The sequence below is a fragment of the Sciurus carolinensis genome, chromosome 11, assembly GCF_902686445.1.
Source record: "Sciurus carolinensis chromosome 11, mSciCar1.2, whole genome shotgun sequence".
Classification (NCBI taxonomy): domain Eukaryota; kingdom Metazoa; phylum Chordata; class Mammalia; order Rodentia; family Sciuridae; genus Sciurus; species Sciurus carolinensis.
The window spans coordinates 80,765,435-80,785,375 of record NC_062223.1 but is presented as its reverse complement, the minus strand read 5'-3'; the positions used below and the strand labels follow the sequence as shown (position 1 = coordinate 80,785,375).

Below are 19,941 nucleotides of genomic sequence, written 5' to 3'. Positions count from 1 at the left end.
TTTAGTGACCTTCTCTGTGAAGTGGCAGGTCCTAAAGTCACCTGCCTTCCTGGTGTACTGTGGCATTGATGTGCTAATGAATGTGGAAGGACAGTGCAAGCTGCTGGCAGAGTGGATGTGTGGGAAGGCAGTCGGTGGTGAGTGAGCAGACCTTGACTCTGTATCCTTTGTCTTGCAGAGGGTTGCCCCGGGTTGTGCAATGGCAATGGCAGATGTACCTTGGACCTCAATGGGTGGCACTGCGTCTGCCAGTTGGGCTGGAGAGGAGCAGGCTGTGACACTTCCATGGAAACCGCCTGTGGAGACAGCAAAGACAATGACGGAGGTAAGGTTCTGGCACCCCTGGGCCCTGGCAGCTCCAGGGGCGGGCGTCATTACTGAGTTAACAGGCTTCCAACACCAGCTGTGCAGTCGGGTGGGGGGGGGGCCACCAGGCAAGCAAAAACTATGCATGTGGCTTAAGGAATGAGTGCATGTCGCTAGTTGTTCCATTTGAATTCTTGAAAATTGACCAGTAAAACTGAAATTAATTGGCATCCAGCAGCCAGGATAGAGAAGGAGACATATCGAAGGAAGAGTTTTCCCATAATTCAACAGTGGGATGCGTTGCCTGGCAAAGTTATGAGCTCCTTCTCGCGGGAGGTGCCTAAAAAGAGTCCATCCAGTCCTGTGTTGCAGAAACTGTAGAGGCTGCTCCTCCCGGAAAAGGGGGTTGAATTACCTTTGATCACGGGCTCTTCTCTGATTTGGGGAACACCATTACCCCCCAAACCCTCTGCCTCTCTGGGTTTGTGATAGAATTTGCCTTTGCTTTGGATTTTTTCAAGTGCTAGATAGCTAAAACCCAAAGAAGGAGAGGCTAATCTTAGGGAACTTCATTATCTGGGATTGAAAAGACCTGGGTTGTAACTCCAGCTCTGACTTTGACTCCCTGTGCAATCCTTTGGGTGGCTATTTGTTGTCTCTGGGCCTCACTCTTCCTATTTATAAGATGAGGCAGTTGGACCAGGAGGGCTGCTCCAGTTCTTATAATATTCATACAATTAACCTCCATTTTTCTATTGTGTAAACTTGCATAAATATGATCAGAATGTACTCTACTTTGCCACCTGGACAATGCCTGATTCTACTAATCTAAGGGTGTTATTAGGAAAATAAAAGGATAGAGATGTAGAAAAAAACCATCAAGACAATTAACCCTTCTTTTCTAAAGATGGTCTAACTGTTGTCCAGAGTTGTTTCTGCAGCTCCTCTTTAGACCAAGAGACTTTTTAGTATACGACAGAGTATCAACAAACCAAAAACTCAGCACCCTAATCTTTGGGAAATTTTTTTCCTAGGGTTTTTCTAAAATATGAAAGCATCATAAGAATTAAAAGGCCAACTGTGTAATATTGCTCTGGTTCATTTGAAATTACTGGTCATTATCTGGGATACCCTTCAGTCCTTCTGCCTACTGCCCAAATCCAGAAGGCAGCCAGGCCTGATGCTCGCAGGTCTGGGCCTGGTGGAGTAACCATCAACCAGGAGCTGTGACTGACATTCGTCTTCACAGCAAGGCAGACATAAGGTACATGTTCTTCTGAGATCTTGGAGTGTTGAAATGTCCCTTAGTCAACCTGAAGCTTGCGGAGTTCACTAATTCTTGTGCTACATAAATATCCAGAGTTTCTGTGATGGGACCAGGACTCATGCCAGGCACAGAGATGAGTAACTCCTGTCCCTGCGCTCCAGGAGCTCAAGTGAGGGAGAAAGGCCCAAATTTGAATGTTAATGCTCTGCAATTAGTGCTGTCATACGACTTTAGGTTGGTTGTTGTAGGAGTAGGAAGACATTCATCAGAAAGGTAATACTTGAATAGGAAGGAGTTTCCTGGAGTTTCCATTTAAAGAGATCATCATGGGGGAAAGGCAGGGCAAACCAAGGAAGGGCATTGAGAATTCCTGTCTTCAGGCAAGGTAAAGAATGATCTCATTTGCTCTTCTTAGGGCAGAGACGTCAGCCTACATTATCTGCATGATTTGCCCAGCATCCCCTTCACTTAGCCTGTGTGGGCACCATTCCAATGACAAACAGTCACACCCATGTAATAGAAGAGAAGGGGAGAGGAGCCACACCATGAAGTCATTCCCTTTTCAAGAGTTCAGTATCATGGCCAACGCCTTCAAACAGCTGTTGAACATCTGGGCAGTAAAAGAACTGAATGTCTTTGGGAAATGTGGAGGGAGAGCAAGCACACTCCCCTCAAACATGCAGGCAAGACTGGCTTATAGAGCAGAGTTCATTTGTTCCTTCTTTGAAATCCAATACCGGTATAACCTGTCTGCCACACTTGAGAACCAGCCCTCCCAGCACTGGAACCCACCAGTGCTTACATGTGGCCAGGGCACACAGTAGCCCAAAGCCCCACTGCTTTGATGGGAGAGCTTTTTGTCATAGGAAATGGTGCTGGACCACGCCCAGGGGGATTGGATCCTTCTCCAGCTGCTCAGAGAAATGAGCCAGCAGGAAGTAGAAAAGAATAATCAAAAAAATCCCTGATTGTAGGAGACTATACCTCTTACATTTCTTGGAGCATGTTAAGGCCTGAAATGAGTTTATACATCCTTTAGCAATGCTATACAATAGCACAGTAATGTGATTTCATTTACTCACTCAACAAATGTTAACTGAGTGTCTACACTGCACCAGGTCCCATCCAGGGTACTAGGGTTCAGAGATAAATAAGACACGGTCCCTGCCTGTGCCAAGTTCGTGATGTAGAAGGGGAGAGAGAGGGAAACAGCAGGTAACTGCAATACGGTGGGATCACTGCTGTGTTGAAAGAGCCACCACTCGTTCACCTGATGTTATCAGGTATCTGGGTGCTCTCCTGGAAAGAGTGACATGGTCCCTGTCCCATGGGGCTCCCAGTCCAACCAGGAAGACCTTCCATGGGTCCTTGTGATTAGAAATACAACTATCTGGGTAGGATGAATTGTCAAGAGTCTTTGGCTTTGTCTCAACTGTGAAACTTCTCACCTTGGGGTCCTCTTGGTTCATTGGGCTCTCCATCCATTGGGGAAGACTAGAGGAAGGTGAGGGGACCCTTCTTTTCAGGGAGGCACATCTGAAATAGCTATAGAGCCAGAGACAGGCAGAATTTTTTTTAAGATCATGTTTATTTGTGTATCACAACTATCATAATATATGTATTACATACTCATATATATAAACAGGCAGAATTTATCCTCACTGACCTCACCAAGCAGAGATTGTGGAGGGAGAAACAGTGCACCCTACATGAGGAACGTGAGCGTAGGCCACATTTAGTACCAAGCTCTCTTCAGTGCAGTTGAGCAGCACAGGTATTGGGTTCCTGCTGTCAACAAGGCCCCATGCTCCTTTCTGAGGGGATATGAGGACCAGTGAACATGGCCCAGTCTTTCTCCCTCAGGAAGCTCACAGTCATTTGGAAGAAATTGTCATTCAGATGACTACATCTAATAGAGGCAAAATGAAATAAGTGCCTTTATTTCAGCCATGACAGTGAATGCAGTGTAATCCCAGATACATAATTTAGAGTGTGCAGAGAAATAGTGTTAGAGTCTTACTGAGTGGTTGTTCATGGTTGAAACGACTCAAGGGCTTGAGGAAGGAATTAGCAGAGTTTAATGTTGAGTAACAGGGCCAGAAGAGACATCTGAGAAATCAACTTCAGCTCCTCCTCCTACTCCCCTGAATGTTACAGACAGGAAACGGGAGCCCAGAAAGGGGAGGTGACATGATACACTTCACAGTCACATGGAAAGTCATTAACACAGACCAGACTAGGACCCCAAAAACGAGTCATGGCCCATGGCCTGGTGAACCTAGAGCACCCCACCTTCTCCTTGTGCCTTCCTCCTATAAATGCAGAGAGCGCACCTCAGACTAAGTGGACTGCAGCAGCTTCACAAACCTACCAGAGCACAGTCACTCAGGTGTCCGTTTATAGTTTGCCAAGTGATTGTGCATCCAACGGACAACACGGTGAGGAATGCAGTATGATTATACCCTTACTATTTCCTGATAGGGAGGAAACAGAGGCTTCCGCGTGTTTTGCCCAGGTCACATAGGTGGCCAGTGGCAAAATCTGCTGGCATCTGGGCAGAGCTGTTCACCATGCCAGACCTCAGGCATATGGCTCCATCATAAACCACTGCAACCCTTCATTTATGGGATAACTCCCATTTTCTCTTCTTTCTGATCTTGGTAGGTTTAAAGCCACTCTTGTCAAATTAAACTTGAATTTCAAGGTTCATTAAGAATGCTGTTGGGCTGGGGAGATAGCTCAGCTGGTAGAGTGCTTGTCTTGCAAGCACAAGGCCCCGAGTTCAATCCCCAGTACTGCAAACAAAAAAAAAAAAAAAAAAAAAAAAAAAAAAAAAAGAATGCTGTTGCAGTGTTTTTAAGCTGTGAGACAAAAAAAAAATGTTACTCAATATGGCTGAGTTGGGAGTAGCTTTATTGGTTTGTTTTTGTTTTCATGTATGGTCATTGTCTAGATTTCAAAATGGAAAACATCCTGAATGTGACTTGGTAAGTGCCTGCCTCCTGAACCTTTGTTGGAGCTGTCCAATCCATCTAGCAAATTGCTAGACTTCACCCTGGGGGAACTAAGGGGTGAGAGGGGCCAGAGGAGTAGGCACAGCAACCCTGACTCACCCCCTTAATGTGAATACCTCCCTTGCCAAAGAAAGTGTGCCTTGTTCATGTGTTACCCTATTTCTGAAGCCCTTGTTGAAATGCTGTCCCATGCATCTTCTCATTAGATACACACTGACCTTCTCATGAGGATATACTTACCATTCCCATTAAAAGATGGTCAAAGTGTGGCCTTCCTATGCTAAGTGACTATGAGGACAATAATCCCTATGCCACAAACTTGCTATCAGGATTATAGGTTATGTGTTTAAGGTGTCTGAAAGGCACTGTAGCACAGAAATTTAAAATGCAGGGTCTGTACTGAGATTCTCTGCATTCAAATCCTTTCCCCACTATTTGTTGACTGTGTGACCTTGGGAGAGTTACTCAACTTCAAGACTTCCACCATCACCTGCGAATATCAGTTCTCCCTCCTGTTCCTTTCCACCTGCGAACAGAGAAGTATGATGTTTATTACAAAATATATATTTATATATAAATAAGTACTTTTAAAAATTGGAATTATACTCTTTATAACATTCTACTTTTTTTCCACTAAGTTTTTGATATATTTCTCCATATAATAGTGGATTTTTACTTTTTTCATTTTCTTTGCTAAAATCTATATTCCAAACTGTTACCTGCTCATTGCTAGAATGAAAAAAAATCCAAATGTACATAAAGGAAAATAATAGCCATCATTGAGAGAGTCTCACAATAAACTTGCAGGAGGACATTTACATGTAGGGATACTGAATCTCAGTGAGCTGAAATGATTTGCCCAAAGTCACATAGTGGATCAGTGGGAGAGCTAGGAATAGATGGAAACTGTGTTTAAAAAAAGAATACCAGAATAAAAACTCCACTGGAATTTAAACAGCCAGACCTCTTTTGATAAAGGATCTTTAAGCAGCTTCAAGGTATGATAATCTCTTAGATGCTCTTGGCCCCATGAAAGACAATCACAGGTGGCAATACACACAATTGATAGAGCAACCTAGAATGAGAAATTTCAGGAAAACAGAACAAAGCTCTCTGTCCTCCCTTCTCCTCCCCATCTCCCATTGCAGAAATGAAGAGTTCACACAAAGCCATAGAATTTGGTCACCCTTCAGACTATCTCTAAACCACGCTTCTCGTGATAAGAGACAAGAGAGAAATTGACCTTTAAAAATCTTGTGTTCCAAGGAACAGATAAAGATTTTGTAAGCTTTTTGAAGGAAGGCACAGAATTTATTATAGAGAATGACAAAAACTTCTCCCAGATGTGTACAGAAAGGGGAGGCGCATTCACCCTCCCTCCCTCGGGCCTCCTCAGATACTGCTCATGGCCTATATAGTAAAACAGCTCTATCTTCAGACTGCAGACAACAGCAGGTTGAGGTTGGCTGATGGGCTGTCTGGCCTGAGGAATGGGTAAGCCTGCAGAGAGACCAAGAGGCTTGTAATAACCCTTTCATGTGACCATGGTTGTTTGATGAATCAGGCAAACAACCACAGTACAGGTTTACTAACCACTTATCCAACCTCCTACTTTACATTTACACATTCTCTCTTCCAGGAAATGTCCCACCCCTATCCTGAGTTGGGTTCCCCACTTGAGGCTTCCAGAACCCCCTGACCTTCCTTCTTTCCCATACTCTGTTGTCTGTCTGACCTACTGCACCGAAGCTTTTGAGGATGACACTGCTTTATTCCTATGTGTCAGATGCCTAGCACAGGGCTCCCCAGCCAGAGAATGGTGCAAAATAAACATAACAGGCTTGTTCCCCTTGCTTCTTTCCAAGAAGAGGGATGAGCACTTCCTGCAGGGAATGGCTTCCATCACACGGCCTGGCCCTAGGCCCTGCCAAACTGATTGAGCTGCCTGATTTGTAATCCTCACACAATCATGAATGCATTTGTTCATTCATTTAACAAATATGATGCTTACTTCAAGGCTCTGTATTATGCATTTGAAATAAAAACGTTAACAAGTCAGTTCCTACTCCCAAGGAGTGGGAACAGAACTGGGAGAGCCAGAAGAGCCAAAGCATTGATATAAAGAGTTGTAGGCTGTGGAACATGCCTAACAGTTGGATGTGGAGATATATATGAGAACAAATTCCTAGCTCTACCATTTCCCTAGCAGTATAATATCAGGTAAAATCACATACCCTGAGCCTCCATTTCCTCATTTGTAAAGATGGCAAAGTTAGCCAAGCTACCACATTTAATGGAAATCTCTTGTACACTCTTGACTTTCTGGGAAAATCACAGTAAGCCAGCCCTTTGAGAATGTGAGTTGAGGGCATATTGAAGCCCAGGAGGTGACTGTCAGACAGCCCAACAGTCTAGAAACTGTCCTGTCGCTCCTCCACCTGACCAAGGAGGACACTGACCTGAGAGAGAGAAACAAGTTACCCAGGTCCCACTCCTTGCTGGCAGCTGTCAAGATCACATAGCGGGAAGCTACTTCCAGGCAGGATTGCAAATGTGCATCCAGAGAAGGGCCAAGTGGCAGCAGGAGACTTGACCCATCTCTGTGCCCCAATGCTTATGTGCAGAGCTCTAGGTAATGGCCACAGCAGGGGAAGGACACAGACTTTCCTCACTGACTGACTCCTTTACTCTCTACAACCCAGGAAACTCTCAGGCATCCTGAGAGGCTGGCAGGGCATGTTACCCTGATGTTAGGTGAGCATGTTGCAGTTCAGACATCTGAAGGGACATGGCTCAGGACTCAGGGCAGGAGAGAGACAGGTCCGGAGTGGAGGTCTTTGAGCTTCCAGTCTGAACTTCTTTCACCCACACCCTCCTCCCACCAGGTCAGTTGATACCTACCTGCTGGTGGGCACTGAGGAGAGACCTGAGGTGAGGTGGCATGGTTTCTTCTCCCTCCAGTGGGAGCACATGGATGGAACTGTGAGCAGAAGCCAGTGCTCTGTGCACTAGCAGCAGTGGAGCATCCGGGAACTTCAAATTTGAGGGTCAGGAGTGTGTGACCCACTTTGGAAGGTTTCCAAAGGCAGAGACCTGAGCCTTTTTTTTTTTTTTTTTTCTTTTAATCTCTATTTGCTGTTTTCCGGCCCTCCCCTTCTCCCTTCCTTTTCTTTTCATCCTCTCTGCATCAGAGGCCACTCCTGGCTGTGGCATTGCTGTACCCTCTCAACCTCCAGCAGCCTGAATGACCTTTTGGACACCTCCTCTGCCCTCTTCATTCTCACCATGTAAGGAGGGGGGATGGGAAGGGGCAGCTTCAGACATCAAAGAAAAAAGACATTTCTGAGGGGAGGTTCTTCTTTCCCAAAATTTGGGGTTTAGGATTTAGGAGGGATCTACTGAAAATTAGAAGGACATAGAAGAAAATCCTCCCTATTTTCCTGATTTTTTTCCCACTATGATAAATGAGGGTCTATTAATGGAAATAGCAAACATATGAAACATTGACAATTTACAAGTCAACCAACTTGTGTGTAATATAGAATTGAGATATGAGTTACCTGGAAAATGTGTTTCCAAACCAGCCAAACCAAAAATTCCCCAAAACTATATATTGATGTGTTTCTAGTTTACCCCAGAATTTTTTTTTCTGTCTCCAAAGCACACCTTTTCTTTTTAATACAAATCTTCTAATATTTGTCATCTACGTCTTAGAAAATTAAATTGTGAAACATGTCCCTTACAATACAGCAGCCATATGCATCGTTTCAGGCTTTCATATGCTACATTCAAAAATATAAAGAGGGTTTTACACAGAAACTGGTTTTGTGAAATGCAACCTTTGGAAATAATTTGGGAGGCCCTATTCACTTTAAAAATATGCACTTTGGGGCTGGGGTTGTGGCTCAGTGATGGAGCGCTTGCCTAGCATGTGTGAGGCACTGGGTTCAATTCTCAGCACCACACATAAATAAATGAATGAAATAGAGGTCTATCGACATCTTTTAAAAATATGCACTTTGTTTAAATATGATTGTCTCTATTGGTGGAAGTTTTTCCCACATTTACTATTAAGAAAGTATTTGTTATATGTATGATTAGGATAGCACCAGGTAGGCAGGCCAAATTCCTGACCTGGCAGTAATCACTCTAACCTGCAAAACATAGAGTGAACAATTCCACAGTCCCAGTGTCTTTCATAAGAGCACTATCTGTGTGATATGTCCATCTCAGGGGACCACAGAGTGTAATTCCCTCAAGATCTCCACTGCACTAATTTATATGTGTTGTTATGGCTGTGTTTATATTTAGAAAGACTGCCCTTGATGTGTGCATAGGAAGGGCCAAGGCCAAATGGCAGCACTGTTACCAGGATACCAGGTCAAGGAAGCACCTGGCCAGGAGCTACTGGTAACTGTAACTAGCCAAATCCTTACTTAGGTACTACATATCACATGCTGCTTATCAAGTGCTTCACATGCCTGACCTCACCTAATCCCCATAGCATCTCTGGGAAGTAGGTTTGATGATTCATTTCTTCCATGGTAGAACTGAAGCTCAGAGCTTTGGCTGGGACTTTTATTTCCAGCAAAATGTCCAATGAGGTTATCACCAGGACCCTCTGACTATAAGGCACAACAAGTTGTTTTTAAGAACTCAGCAAAGAAGCAAAGGGGGAACCAGGGAGCCCTGGATCCCAGAAGCAATGTGAAACTGAAAGTCAGAGCAGAGGCACAGGGTGAGACAGGATTGTAGAACCAAGGCAGGGCACAATCCCGGAGGACCACTGCAACAGAGCCCCCTGGCTGGGACTACACACTACCCACTAGACCACAGCAGTGACACTGAGGCATGGCTCTGCTGACTTAGGGGGTGGCGGGCAGGGGAAGTCTGCTGTGAGCAATGGCACCTACACCACAAAGCTCTTGAAGTCCTACATACCAAAGTGGCACTAGAATGCTATTAAGCATTCCACCCAAAAAGTGGCCCCAGACTAGTGGTACCCCTGAGGTAGCAAACGGAAATAACCAGAAACCATTCTGAAGGGTTCATTCAACCACGTGAGATCCCCTGTATGAAAGGCAAGCTGCCCTGGGACTCACAAGCAGAATCAAAGTACACCCAGGACGCGAGTGGCCCCAGGCTGCAGTCAACAACCCCGGCGTACAAAAGCTTGTCACTCCCAAGAACGTAACAATCTGAGAGAGACTATAACATAAGTAAGTTTTTATATGACTAAAGAGATAAAATGATGTATAAAATCATAAGGATGGAACAGATACTATCAAGAAAGAAACAAGCAGGTTTTGAAAAGTTCTAAAGAGGCGATCTGGAAATTATAAAGTATGGGTAATTTAAATTAATGGCCCAAAGGGCAAGTAAACAGCAGACCAGACACAAATAAAGGGAAGATATGTGAAGTAGAATATAGATCTGAGGAAATAAATCAGAAGGGGACACAGATAAAAGGATGGAAATTAAGAGAGATATTGAGAGACATGAAAAATAGGAGGTTCTTTAAGCATTTAATAATATTCCTGAAGAAAAGACTAGAGAGAAAGGGAAAGAAGACTATTGGAAGAGCTTAGAGCAGAACTTCCAGAACTCACAAAAGATGCAGTCCTAATTAAAGGGTCCATTGCATGGCATCTCACTCACTGCATGGAGCATGCCTGCATGCTGAGTCACATGCTCAGAGAAGATTGCCAGCCTAGAAGTTCCCTGGAAAAGCTTTGTCTCATTGTCACAAGACACCCAAAAGAAGCTTTGTACTTTACCCCTGACTATAGGGGCGGATTGTGAGTCTAAGGAATTAATCATCTTTCTTTGTCTCTCTTTATGAGCACATGAAGAAACAAGTTTAAAGAAATTAAGCAACTTGTACAAGGTTACCCATGGGAATTGGGATCCAAATCCAGGCAGTCTGTCTAGAAAGAAGGCTCCCGTAAGCACTGTGACTATGCCACTGAAGACAGTGTGAGAGGATCCCTCAGGCTCTGGTGTCCTGTGACTGTGATCCTAGATCAGAGGAGCAGCCCTGGACTGGTTAAGTCCTTTATCCATTTTTCAGATCTTTGTGGAGGACCATCTTTGTTCTGGTCCAGTTCTGGGCCCTGAGATACTGAAATGAATCAGACAGCAACGAACCTCCAGGAGCTCATTGTCTGGGGAAGAAGATAAAATAGTCAACTTATAGTTCTGGGGAGAGTCATTCTGGAATGGAATTTCCCCAGGATGCTGAAGAGTAGTGTTTCAGTAACATTCATAAAATCATGTTCTCCTAACTTTTATTTAAATGTCTCTCTGGAGGACTCAAAGAACATTCCATACGCAGAAAGAACTGAGTTCAAATCCTGAGTCAGCTCTTTCACCAACTCTCTGTATGATCTTCTCCAAGTATTGTTACCACTTTAAGCCTCTGGTTCCTTTTCTCTAAGATGAGGGTGACAACAGTGGCTACCTTATAGGGTGGGAGAATTCAATGACATATTCCTTATAAAGTATATAAAGTAAGCACCAATGGTGTGGCACTCAATGCGTGCTGTGATTTATCTTTATCATCAGTTTAACATTGATATTAGTAAGCACCACCTCTCCTGGCCAACCTTTCCCAGGGCTCAAGAGCAGACGTTCCTCCTCAGCAGAAGGTGGCTCTGCCCAGGTGCCACAAAGCAGTGTTTATAAAGAGGTAAAAGACTGCTTCCAGGGACTGCCGTGGTGGTAAACAAGAGCAGGCAAGAGCTAATAAAATTTCAAATTAGCCATGACTTTTCACGGCCCTTCAATTGTGCTAGCTGATTTAATGGTCAACATCCCTGCTCGCTGGGATTGAATAATGGAGCATTTCTGCAGAGTTATGGATGCGGCAGCTGAATCTGTCATGCTAACATCAATAGCAGAATGCAAATAACCCTCCGCTTGGGCTGTAATTATGTGTTTAAGCAATGTCTGACAGGGGCAGCCCAAGAATGCGTGATGGAGCCTGCTGACTGGGAGAGGATGGTGCTTTGCCAGGCAGTTGTATCTGGGGCTGGGACAGGAGCAACAAGTTAAGGCCCAGAACGTTTGGGGGTGAGGGACGGCTTTCCTCCACATCCTAGAATGAATCTGCCAGGCGAGCACAGGAGGAATGGCCCCTCATTTGATGAGCCATGTTCTAGGTTCAGGGAAGAGAAGCCATCTTTATGAAGCACCTACTATGTGTCAGATACTATTTGTGGACATAGTACTACACATTTTAATATGTAACAAATACCTATATGACACTTGCTCCTAGTATCCCCATTAAGAGATGTAGGAAACCAAGACCAGAGGGTTTAAGTGACTGGCCCAAGGTCACACACAATGGTAAGTTTTAGAACCCAGATTTGAGCCCAGACCATCCGGCTCTGGAATCCATGTGCTTTTCTCTGTGTTGCCTTGAAAAGAGGCTACAAGCTCTAAGGTGCCATGCAGACATGGGAGAGAAAGGCAAGGATTTTTTGTCCCTAGTTTATTTAAGAAAAAAAGAAAAACTGGGTTTCAGGGCAGCTAAGTAGCTTGCCTGTGGTCACACAGCTAGTGGGGAGGATGCGGCCTCCGTTTGGTCAATGTATATGCAGTGCTCTGGCAGTAGCCTTTGTACTATAATCTCCACGTAGCAGAAGTGAGGTGGATATCTGAGCAGTACTCCCACATTATTAATGAGGAGGCAGGGGCTCAGGAAGATGAAGTACAGGAACTTGTATAGGATCAATCTTGGGGACAGCACTAAGACTTGAACTTCAATCTCTCAGTGTCTCATGATCCTTCCACTTTGCCTAATGGAATTGACTGAAGACATGGTTTTCTGACTTTTATAGACTAGCATTTGTTCTCAGTCCTTCATTAATAAATTCCTTCAGTTTTCATTCATTTGTTTAACGGCCATGTTTTAAGCATGCCTACTAAGTGCTAAGGGTAGAACAGAGACGACCAGAACAGATCTGGGACCAGGGTGGTAGAAACGGTTATCCCAAATCACACAGCGAATAAGTAGTAAAGTCAGAATTTGAACCCAGGCAAGAATACACATCATCACACTCTGCCCTTAAAACATAGGCCATCACCCTGGGCCCTTGCTGTCCCCTACTTTGGGCAGTGTACTCTGGGATCATGCCCCATTTTAAACCATTCTATTGGGTGTCTATAAAAGTATTTTGGGATAATGAGGCCAAGCATCTGTGATCTGGTAGAATTTCTTCCTTTGCACTTTGGGAAGACCATACTGCTGTCATGCAGTCCTGGGGAATCTACCCTACGGTAAAGAGGATTCCCTGCAAATGGCAACTCCCAGGAGGCGGACAAGGGCCTCCACGGACAGTGCCTCAGGCCATGTGGTCACCTGGCCACTGGGAGAGATGCCACATGCCCTCGTCATCACTGCCTCATCCTCGCCCAGAGCCAGGCAGTCATCAGATCCTGGAGTTTTTCCTCCTAAATGTCTCTAACCCATCCACTACTTCAGTCACTACTGAAACTGCTCCAGTCTAGGCTGTCATTTTTCACCTGTGCAGCCTCAGTTCCACCCCCGCTTCTTGAACTCCAACTTCTCTTCAGCTTCAACACTGCACAGTCAATGGAGTCACCTCCTGCTTTAACCCTGTAGGTGTCCCCCATGGTCCTGAGGATGAAATGCAAACCCCCTAACCTGGCCTACAAGGCCCAGCACGGTCTGCTCCTGCCAACCCAGTGACCTTGTCTTGGGCAACTCAAGTATTCATGTATTTTCTCACCACTACACCTTCATATATACTGTTCCTGCTGTCTCTTTAGAAGGAAAAAAACAGCACAGACAGCACACTTACCTGTCTCTCCCTCCTATTAGATTGGTGGGCTGGGGCCAGACTTGGAGTACCTGGATCTCCTTGATACCCAGCAAAGGCTTTGGTTTATATCAGTACTTAAAGCTTGTCAGTGAGTAGAACGTAGAGAAGAAATGGATGCAGGCATTGTGGGCAAACAGGGCTAAGTGAACACAGCACTATAAACCACATGCTCTGTCACCCTGCAGATGGCTTGGTGGACTGCATGGACCCTGACTGCTGCCTCCAGCCCCTCTGTCATGTCAACCCGCTGTGCCTGGGCTCCCCCGACCCTCTGGACATCATCCAGGAGACACAGGCCCCTGTGTCCCAGCAGAACCTACACTCCTTCTATGACCGCATCAAGTTCCTCGTGGGCAGGGACAGCACACACGTCATCCCTGGGGAGAACCCCTTTGATGGAGGGTGAGTCCATGGGCCCCAGCTCCAGTGGCAGCTCTCTGAGGGAGTGCTGAATCACCTCCAGGGCTACATTTGGGTGGGAGGAGGCCAGGAGGGTGGGCCTCAAAGGTTCCTGATGGAATGTCAGAGGAGACAGAACAGCAACTTCAGGTACCCACATTAATAAAACTGCTATCCAAGGCATTCAGAATTTTTATGAGCAAAGTTGTGTTGCTCCTGCTGGGTGATAGATGGAGAGAGTGAAAAATCAAAGGTCCAAGGGGAAGCTTGGATCAATACCCACTTTGCAGTCAGCTCTTCCTGATCCTGTGGTCTCCAGATGAGCTGAAGTTTTTTGACACTACTCACCCCTCGGAGTTAACTTCCCCGAAGACTTTGCTAGGCTGAGGGAGGGGTGCATCTGCTGTGCCCCAGGTCACATGTCCTTGCGTTCTTTCTGTTTCCAGTTGTGTCATCTGTTAGACATTGCTTCCTGAGATCTACTCTGTGCCAGGTTCCATGCTGGGACAGAGATGAGTAGAACAGTTTCTGCCTGTTGGTCACTTACAGTCCACTGAAGGATTAAAAATATGGGGGACAGTTACAATGTGCTCAGCCAAAAATATGTGCCCAGGGTTCTCTGGTGCACAGAGGAGGTACTCTGAAGTAGGGGGAAAGTTAAGACTTAAGGTCCAAATCTTAAAGTTGAGAAATAGTTAACGAGGCAAGGGAGAGAAAGGGGGTTCCAGAGAGAAGGAAGAGCTTGTGCTAAGACCCTGAGGCATGACAGTGCACGGGAGCAGCAAAGATGGTGCTCCATCCTCTGCTTCCCAGGTTAGGGCAGTGACCCAGGATGAGGGATCCAAGAGGGGCCATTTATAATGACTTCTTTTGAAAGTCTTCCAATGTAGTGAAGCTTCAGAGATGCAGAGCTTTCTCTGCAAGTCAGCACAGTTAATTCAGCAGTCAGACTGTGTGCCTTCTATGTTCATGGGTTCTGTGACAGAGAGTCCCTGTCCTCAGGGGACAGTAGAAAGTGACAAGGGTGGGAAGAGGGGACATCAACAGGACTTGGTCACTGCTTAGGTATGAGGGGTGCTGGGAAGAGGGCCTTCCTCCTGGATGCTGGGGTAGATGGTGATCTCTTACCAGGACAAGGACCTCGGAGCAGGAGCAGGGTAGGAGTGAGTGATGAGCTCCACTTTGAGCAGGGGAAGGACAATAGGACTCAAGAAGAAATGTCTGTCATTTTAAGTAATTCTGGAGCACTTGCAGAGGTTAGGGCCTAAAGTTCTTGGTTTGGGAAACCATCAACAAATAGGCACTAGTTGAATCTAAGAACACACGAATGCTTTCTCTGGGAGAATGTGTAAGAGCTGGGGTGGCAGAGACTGAAGGAGGAGCCAGGAGAGCTCCCCGTAAGGTGGCTCCTATCTTCCCGGGTGTAGCAGGAGACACCAAGGAGAAGGCGGGAAAAGTGAGGGGGCAAGTCCTTTGAGCCCAGCAAGGGGGGCCTAACACACATCACACCCTTTAGAAATAAAGGTACGTTAGAGTGTATGCTCTTCCACCTAGCCCAAGCGTATGGAGAACCTGAGTGGGGGTCACCTTCCACATTCACAGGGCCAGTCAAGTGGTGGATCCAGAAGCAGAAAGAGTGAAGAAAAACTATTCATTTATCTTGGCCAGAAAATCACACTACAGATGAGTAGCAAAAGCAGAAGTCAGCTCCCAATCATTGTTTATATAGCTGTCACCTTCAGTTAAATTACATACACTTTGAAAGCAGGGACCATTCATCTCTCCAAACCTATAATACTTCAGGCAAGGCCCAGAATATGGTATTTGCTCTACAAAAGAATAGATAATGGAAGCTTCCAGAATGTTATTATAAAAATTCCTTTTACCTAACATTTGTCTGACTCATTATGTCCCTGCTCCTCAACAGAGGATCTGGATTCAAAAGAGACAGCTGTCTATCACTAAGGATCCCCAAACAGACTCATATGTAAAACAAGCCAAAGTGACTAATAACCTAGAAACATGGGGCACCAGATGCCCTTATTATTAGGTCACCTATTTGGTGTCCTCGATCTGTGCCAGAAATACAAAAGCACAGTTGGGGTAAAGTCAAGTCAGTTACCAAGTTCAAGTCATCCATTTCTTTCTTCTCAGGTAAGGGAGTGGGTCTAACAGGATTGGCCAAGCATTTCACCCCTGGATTTACCTAACTGTGTGACCTTGAGGAAATGATATAATTTTTGTACAGTAGCTTCTAGCTATGATAATATCTAGAGTAATAATAATAACTACATCGTAAAAGCCACAAAAAGGATTAACTAAAATAAAGCACCTAACCCAGGACTGGGTTACCCAGGTCAGGTGATCAATAAATGGTGGCAGCATATTACAGTGAGTATTGCACAAGTTTTGGAATCAGACAAACCTGAATTGAAAGGGTTTCCATTTTCTGACCATGTGACCTTGGGAAAATTCCTTAACCTCTCAGAGCTCCAGCCTCCTCATCTATAAGATTGGGGTGACAAATCTGTATCACAGGATTGCCATGAGGATTAAATGAGAGAAAAATTACATAAAGACTCAACCTAGTGCCTGCCACACACAAATATTTGCTAATGACTAGATGATGGTGGTGGTATTGCTGCTGCTGAGGATGATGATATTAACCTGAGTTTCCAGTTCCGCTTTCTTAATTGGCAGTTAAGACTTGATACTAACACGCCCTTCAGAAGTCCAATAACCACCCAGAGAAGAGCCAGGTTTAGACTACTGAATCATTATTTGAGGAAGAAAAGAAGCCACATTCTTACTAGTCAGCCGTCAGCAGGGTCCTTGTTAGAGAGGAATCTGGAGGCACTTCTCCTGAGAGTGGAATTTCTGATGGACAGGCAGACCTGACTCTGTGCCTGTGTATGACAATAACAGGGCCTGTATCTGACGGACAAAATCCTATATCCTCCTACACCCCATATGCTCTGCCATAATTTGTCTGGGATTCTATTTAATGGCCTCCAAGATGCAGACTGACACCCAGACACCCAACAGCACTCCTGAGACTGGCAGGGAAGGCGAGCCTCAGAGGTAGAGGTACAGTTCCTCACTCCATATATTCCCAGCCATGGGTCAGGTCCAGGGAGTCTCTAGGGTGAAAATTTCGAGCCCAGGCCTTAGAACTGACTGGACCAACCTTCAGTGGAAGATGTAAGCAGGCCAGCTCTCAGAGTCCAGGATCTCCTCAGAGGCTAGACAAGAGGTTCTCCAAAGAGACACATGACACCAGGACTTACATGAGGTGGCAGAAGTCCCATGCTTCTGTGCAGTACCCACCCCCCACCCCGGTATCAGAGGTAAGGGAGCAGGGACTGTCTGGGGGAGGGATGGGCAGCATCTCTTGGGATGTGAGGGCCCCAGCCAAGTACTGTGTGCTCTGATTCAGCTGGGCCACTGGAGGAGACCACAGGCTGACTCAAGGCAGAAGTACTTCCAGGTAGACTTTCAATGAGAACAGTCTCCATCAGAGACCCAATCTAGAGCCCAGCACAAGGCCTGGCTCAGAGCATATACTCAGGACAGATTCCATGAATACAACAGCTCTGTCTGACATTCTGACCCTGCTGTCCTTGTCTCCATATAAAATAACAGAGGTGCAATGACCTCAGCTTATCTAAAATAGAAAGGGACATAGCAGGCATGGATATCACTGTCACCAGATGAGGTGGTTTGAATACTATTCTCTCCTGACCTGGGTGCCTGAGTATTTGTCAGGTGAAACACCTGTCTCATCTGCGGTCATGAGCAGAATACAATGCAATGTGTCTGCTATTAAGACTAAGAGGAGGGGCTGCTAAGGTCAGAAAGTAGGAGGAGGATCTCTAACTGGATTAGCCATAGAAAAAGGACAGATAAGAGGACACAGGCTGTGGGGTTTGGGATCAGGCAGCTGGGAAAAGGAGGGCAACCTCAAGAACACTCAAGGTGGAGCGGCTTCCCACAGGTGGTCGACTCTGTTCTCCCAGGAAGGTCTCACCAAATTGAAAGGGTGGGTGTGGGGCAGACATCACCTCAGTGAATAGCTGCAGATTACCCATGCTGGATATGTTAGCAGATCATAGAAAGAGTTATGACAGAAGAAACACCTCAAGTTATTTGAATATAGGTTCAGAATATGTTTGAGGACACATTTGTCTAAGAAATGATGAGATGTCAGCAGGCCTCCCGGGGTTCCTCCAAAGTTACCAGCTTACTCATGCAAGTAGGTGGGTGTGCACAGGGAGTGAGGAGACTCAGCTGACAGTGGATACTATGCTCCAAGGGGAAAGATTCAAGGGGTGAGGGGACATCAGAAAAAGGAAGGAGGAAAAGGCAGTGTCCTGTAGAGATCAGATCCTATGAGAAGGAGAGACTAGGTAGGCTCGAAGAGGGACAGAGAGAGCTGCCAAAACTCTCAAGATGGATTAGGGGAACACTAACTAGCATCCACCCTGCCACAGGCATGGAGAAAGAAGACATGCATCTCACCCCATTTCTTTGGGGGCCTGTTCTTCATGGGTCTGTTCCTCTTTTGTCATTGAACCCCCAGTGCCTAACACGGGAGTTGGTGCAGAGTGAGCCACAAGGAATGATAGAGTGAGTCAAGGAACCAGTCAGTCCCTGCTAGGGACCTGAAGAGAAGTACAAAGTGCTCAGAGCTCAAATGTGAGGCCGTGACTCCCACTGCAAATACATCTCCTTGAGCCCACATATGGGCACTGCCTCTGATGTGACTTTGTTTCTCAACACAGGGCAGCCCAGGGCAGACAATAACAGATGTTGGTTGTTGAAAATTAATGAAAGAATGAAGATTTCAGGCAGCCTATGGCCTGGACCTGAGACCAAGATTTCAGTGAGAAGGGTTGGCTATTAAAACATTACTTATTAAACTACAGGTCACAACAACCCATTAGTGCATCATGAAATCAATTCAGTGTGTTGAAACTATTCTTTTTTAAAGTAAGTTTAAATGGAATGGGGTAGAATGAATGGAAACTATCAGCAATACTGTAAAAAATATGTATTCATGAAACTTTTTGGTGGTGTGTGTGTGTCTGTGTGTATTGTGTATTACGGAACAAGCTGCATTGCTTACTGTGGATTTCAGCCACACAAAATTTATAATTTCATTATAAATTAAGGAACCAGCATGAGCAACAGCATGACTTTCCAGAATAATCAGAGAATGAGAGAATTTTAATGGAACAGGAGAATAATTATGGTGATACTATTTTATAAAACAAGTCAGGAGATATTCTCTAACATTTGAGGTCAAGATGGGCTTAGGGGTTCTGGGGTATATGATCATGGTAAGCAAAGGGGACACATGGGAGAAAGAGGAACATATGGGAATAGAAGGCCAGGAAGGTCATATAGGGAACTCAAGAAAGATCTGATCCTCACCTGCCCACAAACAGGGTTGGTATTTCATCCTAGGATTCAAAATCAATTCTAGACAGAACTTAAATAACCTGGATGCCATGGAAGCCTTCAGAATTTCCTTCATGGCCTTTTTAAAGGCACAAAGTTTCCAGAAACTTTGAAAGCAATAGTTTGCAAGAGGAAAAAATTCATGAAAAGGAAGGAGAAGTGACCACATATGTGATATAATTTTTTACTGGCCCACTGCAGAGGTAACCCACACAGTGACACAACAGCTACAAAGGGCATTCGCTCACCATCCCAGACCCCCACCTGCCCTGCCCCAGGCCTTAGACAGCCCTCTGAGAGCCCTGTGAGAGGCCAAACAGTGGATATCATCTAATTGACTTCAAATAAACACCAACTTCCTGAAAGCTGGCCTCTGAGTGAATTTATTATTGAATTATACTCCTGCATTTTCAGAACAAGCTGAGCTGACAGGCCACCCCATCAGTTAAAAAAAAAAAAAAAAAAAAAGAAGAGTAAAGAAATGATAAATTACCTGATGGAAGATGGAAGAAGGTAGAGATCCTGCTTCCTCCAAAATGTCAGCCATAATATATTATTCATGTTGGTTTTTTAAAAATCCCTCTCCACATTGAAATGAATGTTCATGATGATGAAGCAACCAGATGAACTCAGTTGAGAATGCAGGCAG

The 19,941-nt window shown here is 45.2% G+C and overlaps 1 protein-coding gene across 2 annotated transcripts in view; it reads left to right on the top strand.

Moving 5' to 3' along the window:
• Tenm4 (teneurin transmembrane protein 4) overlaps positions 1-19,941 on the top strand; it is a 712,052-nt gene that overhangs the window by 613,958 nt on the left and 78,153 nt on the right. For both annotated transcript variants that reach the window (XM_047517532.1, XM_047517531.1), the window contains exons 18-19: positions 179-325; positions 13,619-13,835. In XM_047517532.1, coding sequence (XP_047373488.1) covers positions 179-325; positions 13,619-13,835 — 364 coding nt within the window. The remainder of the gene's footprint in view (positions 1-178; positions 326-13,618; positions 13,836-19,941) is intronic.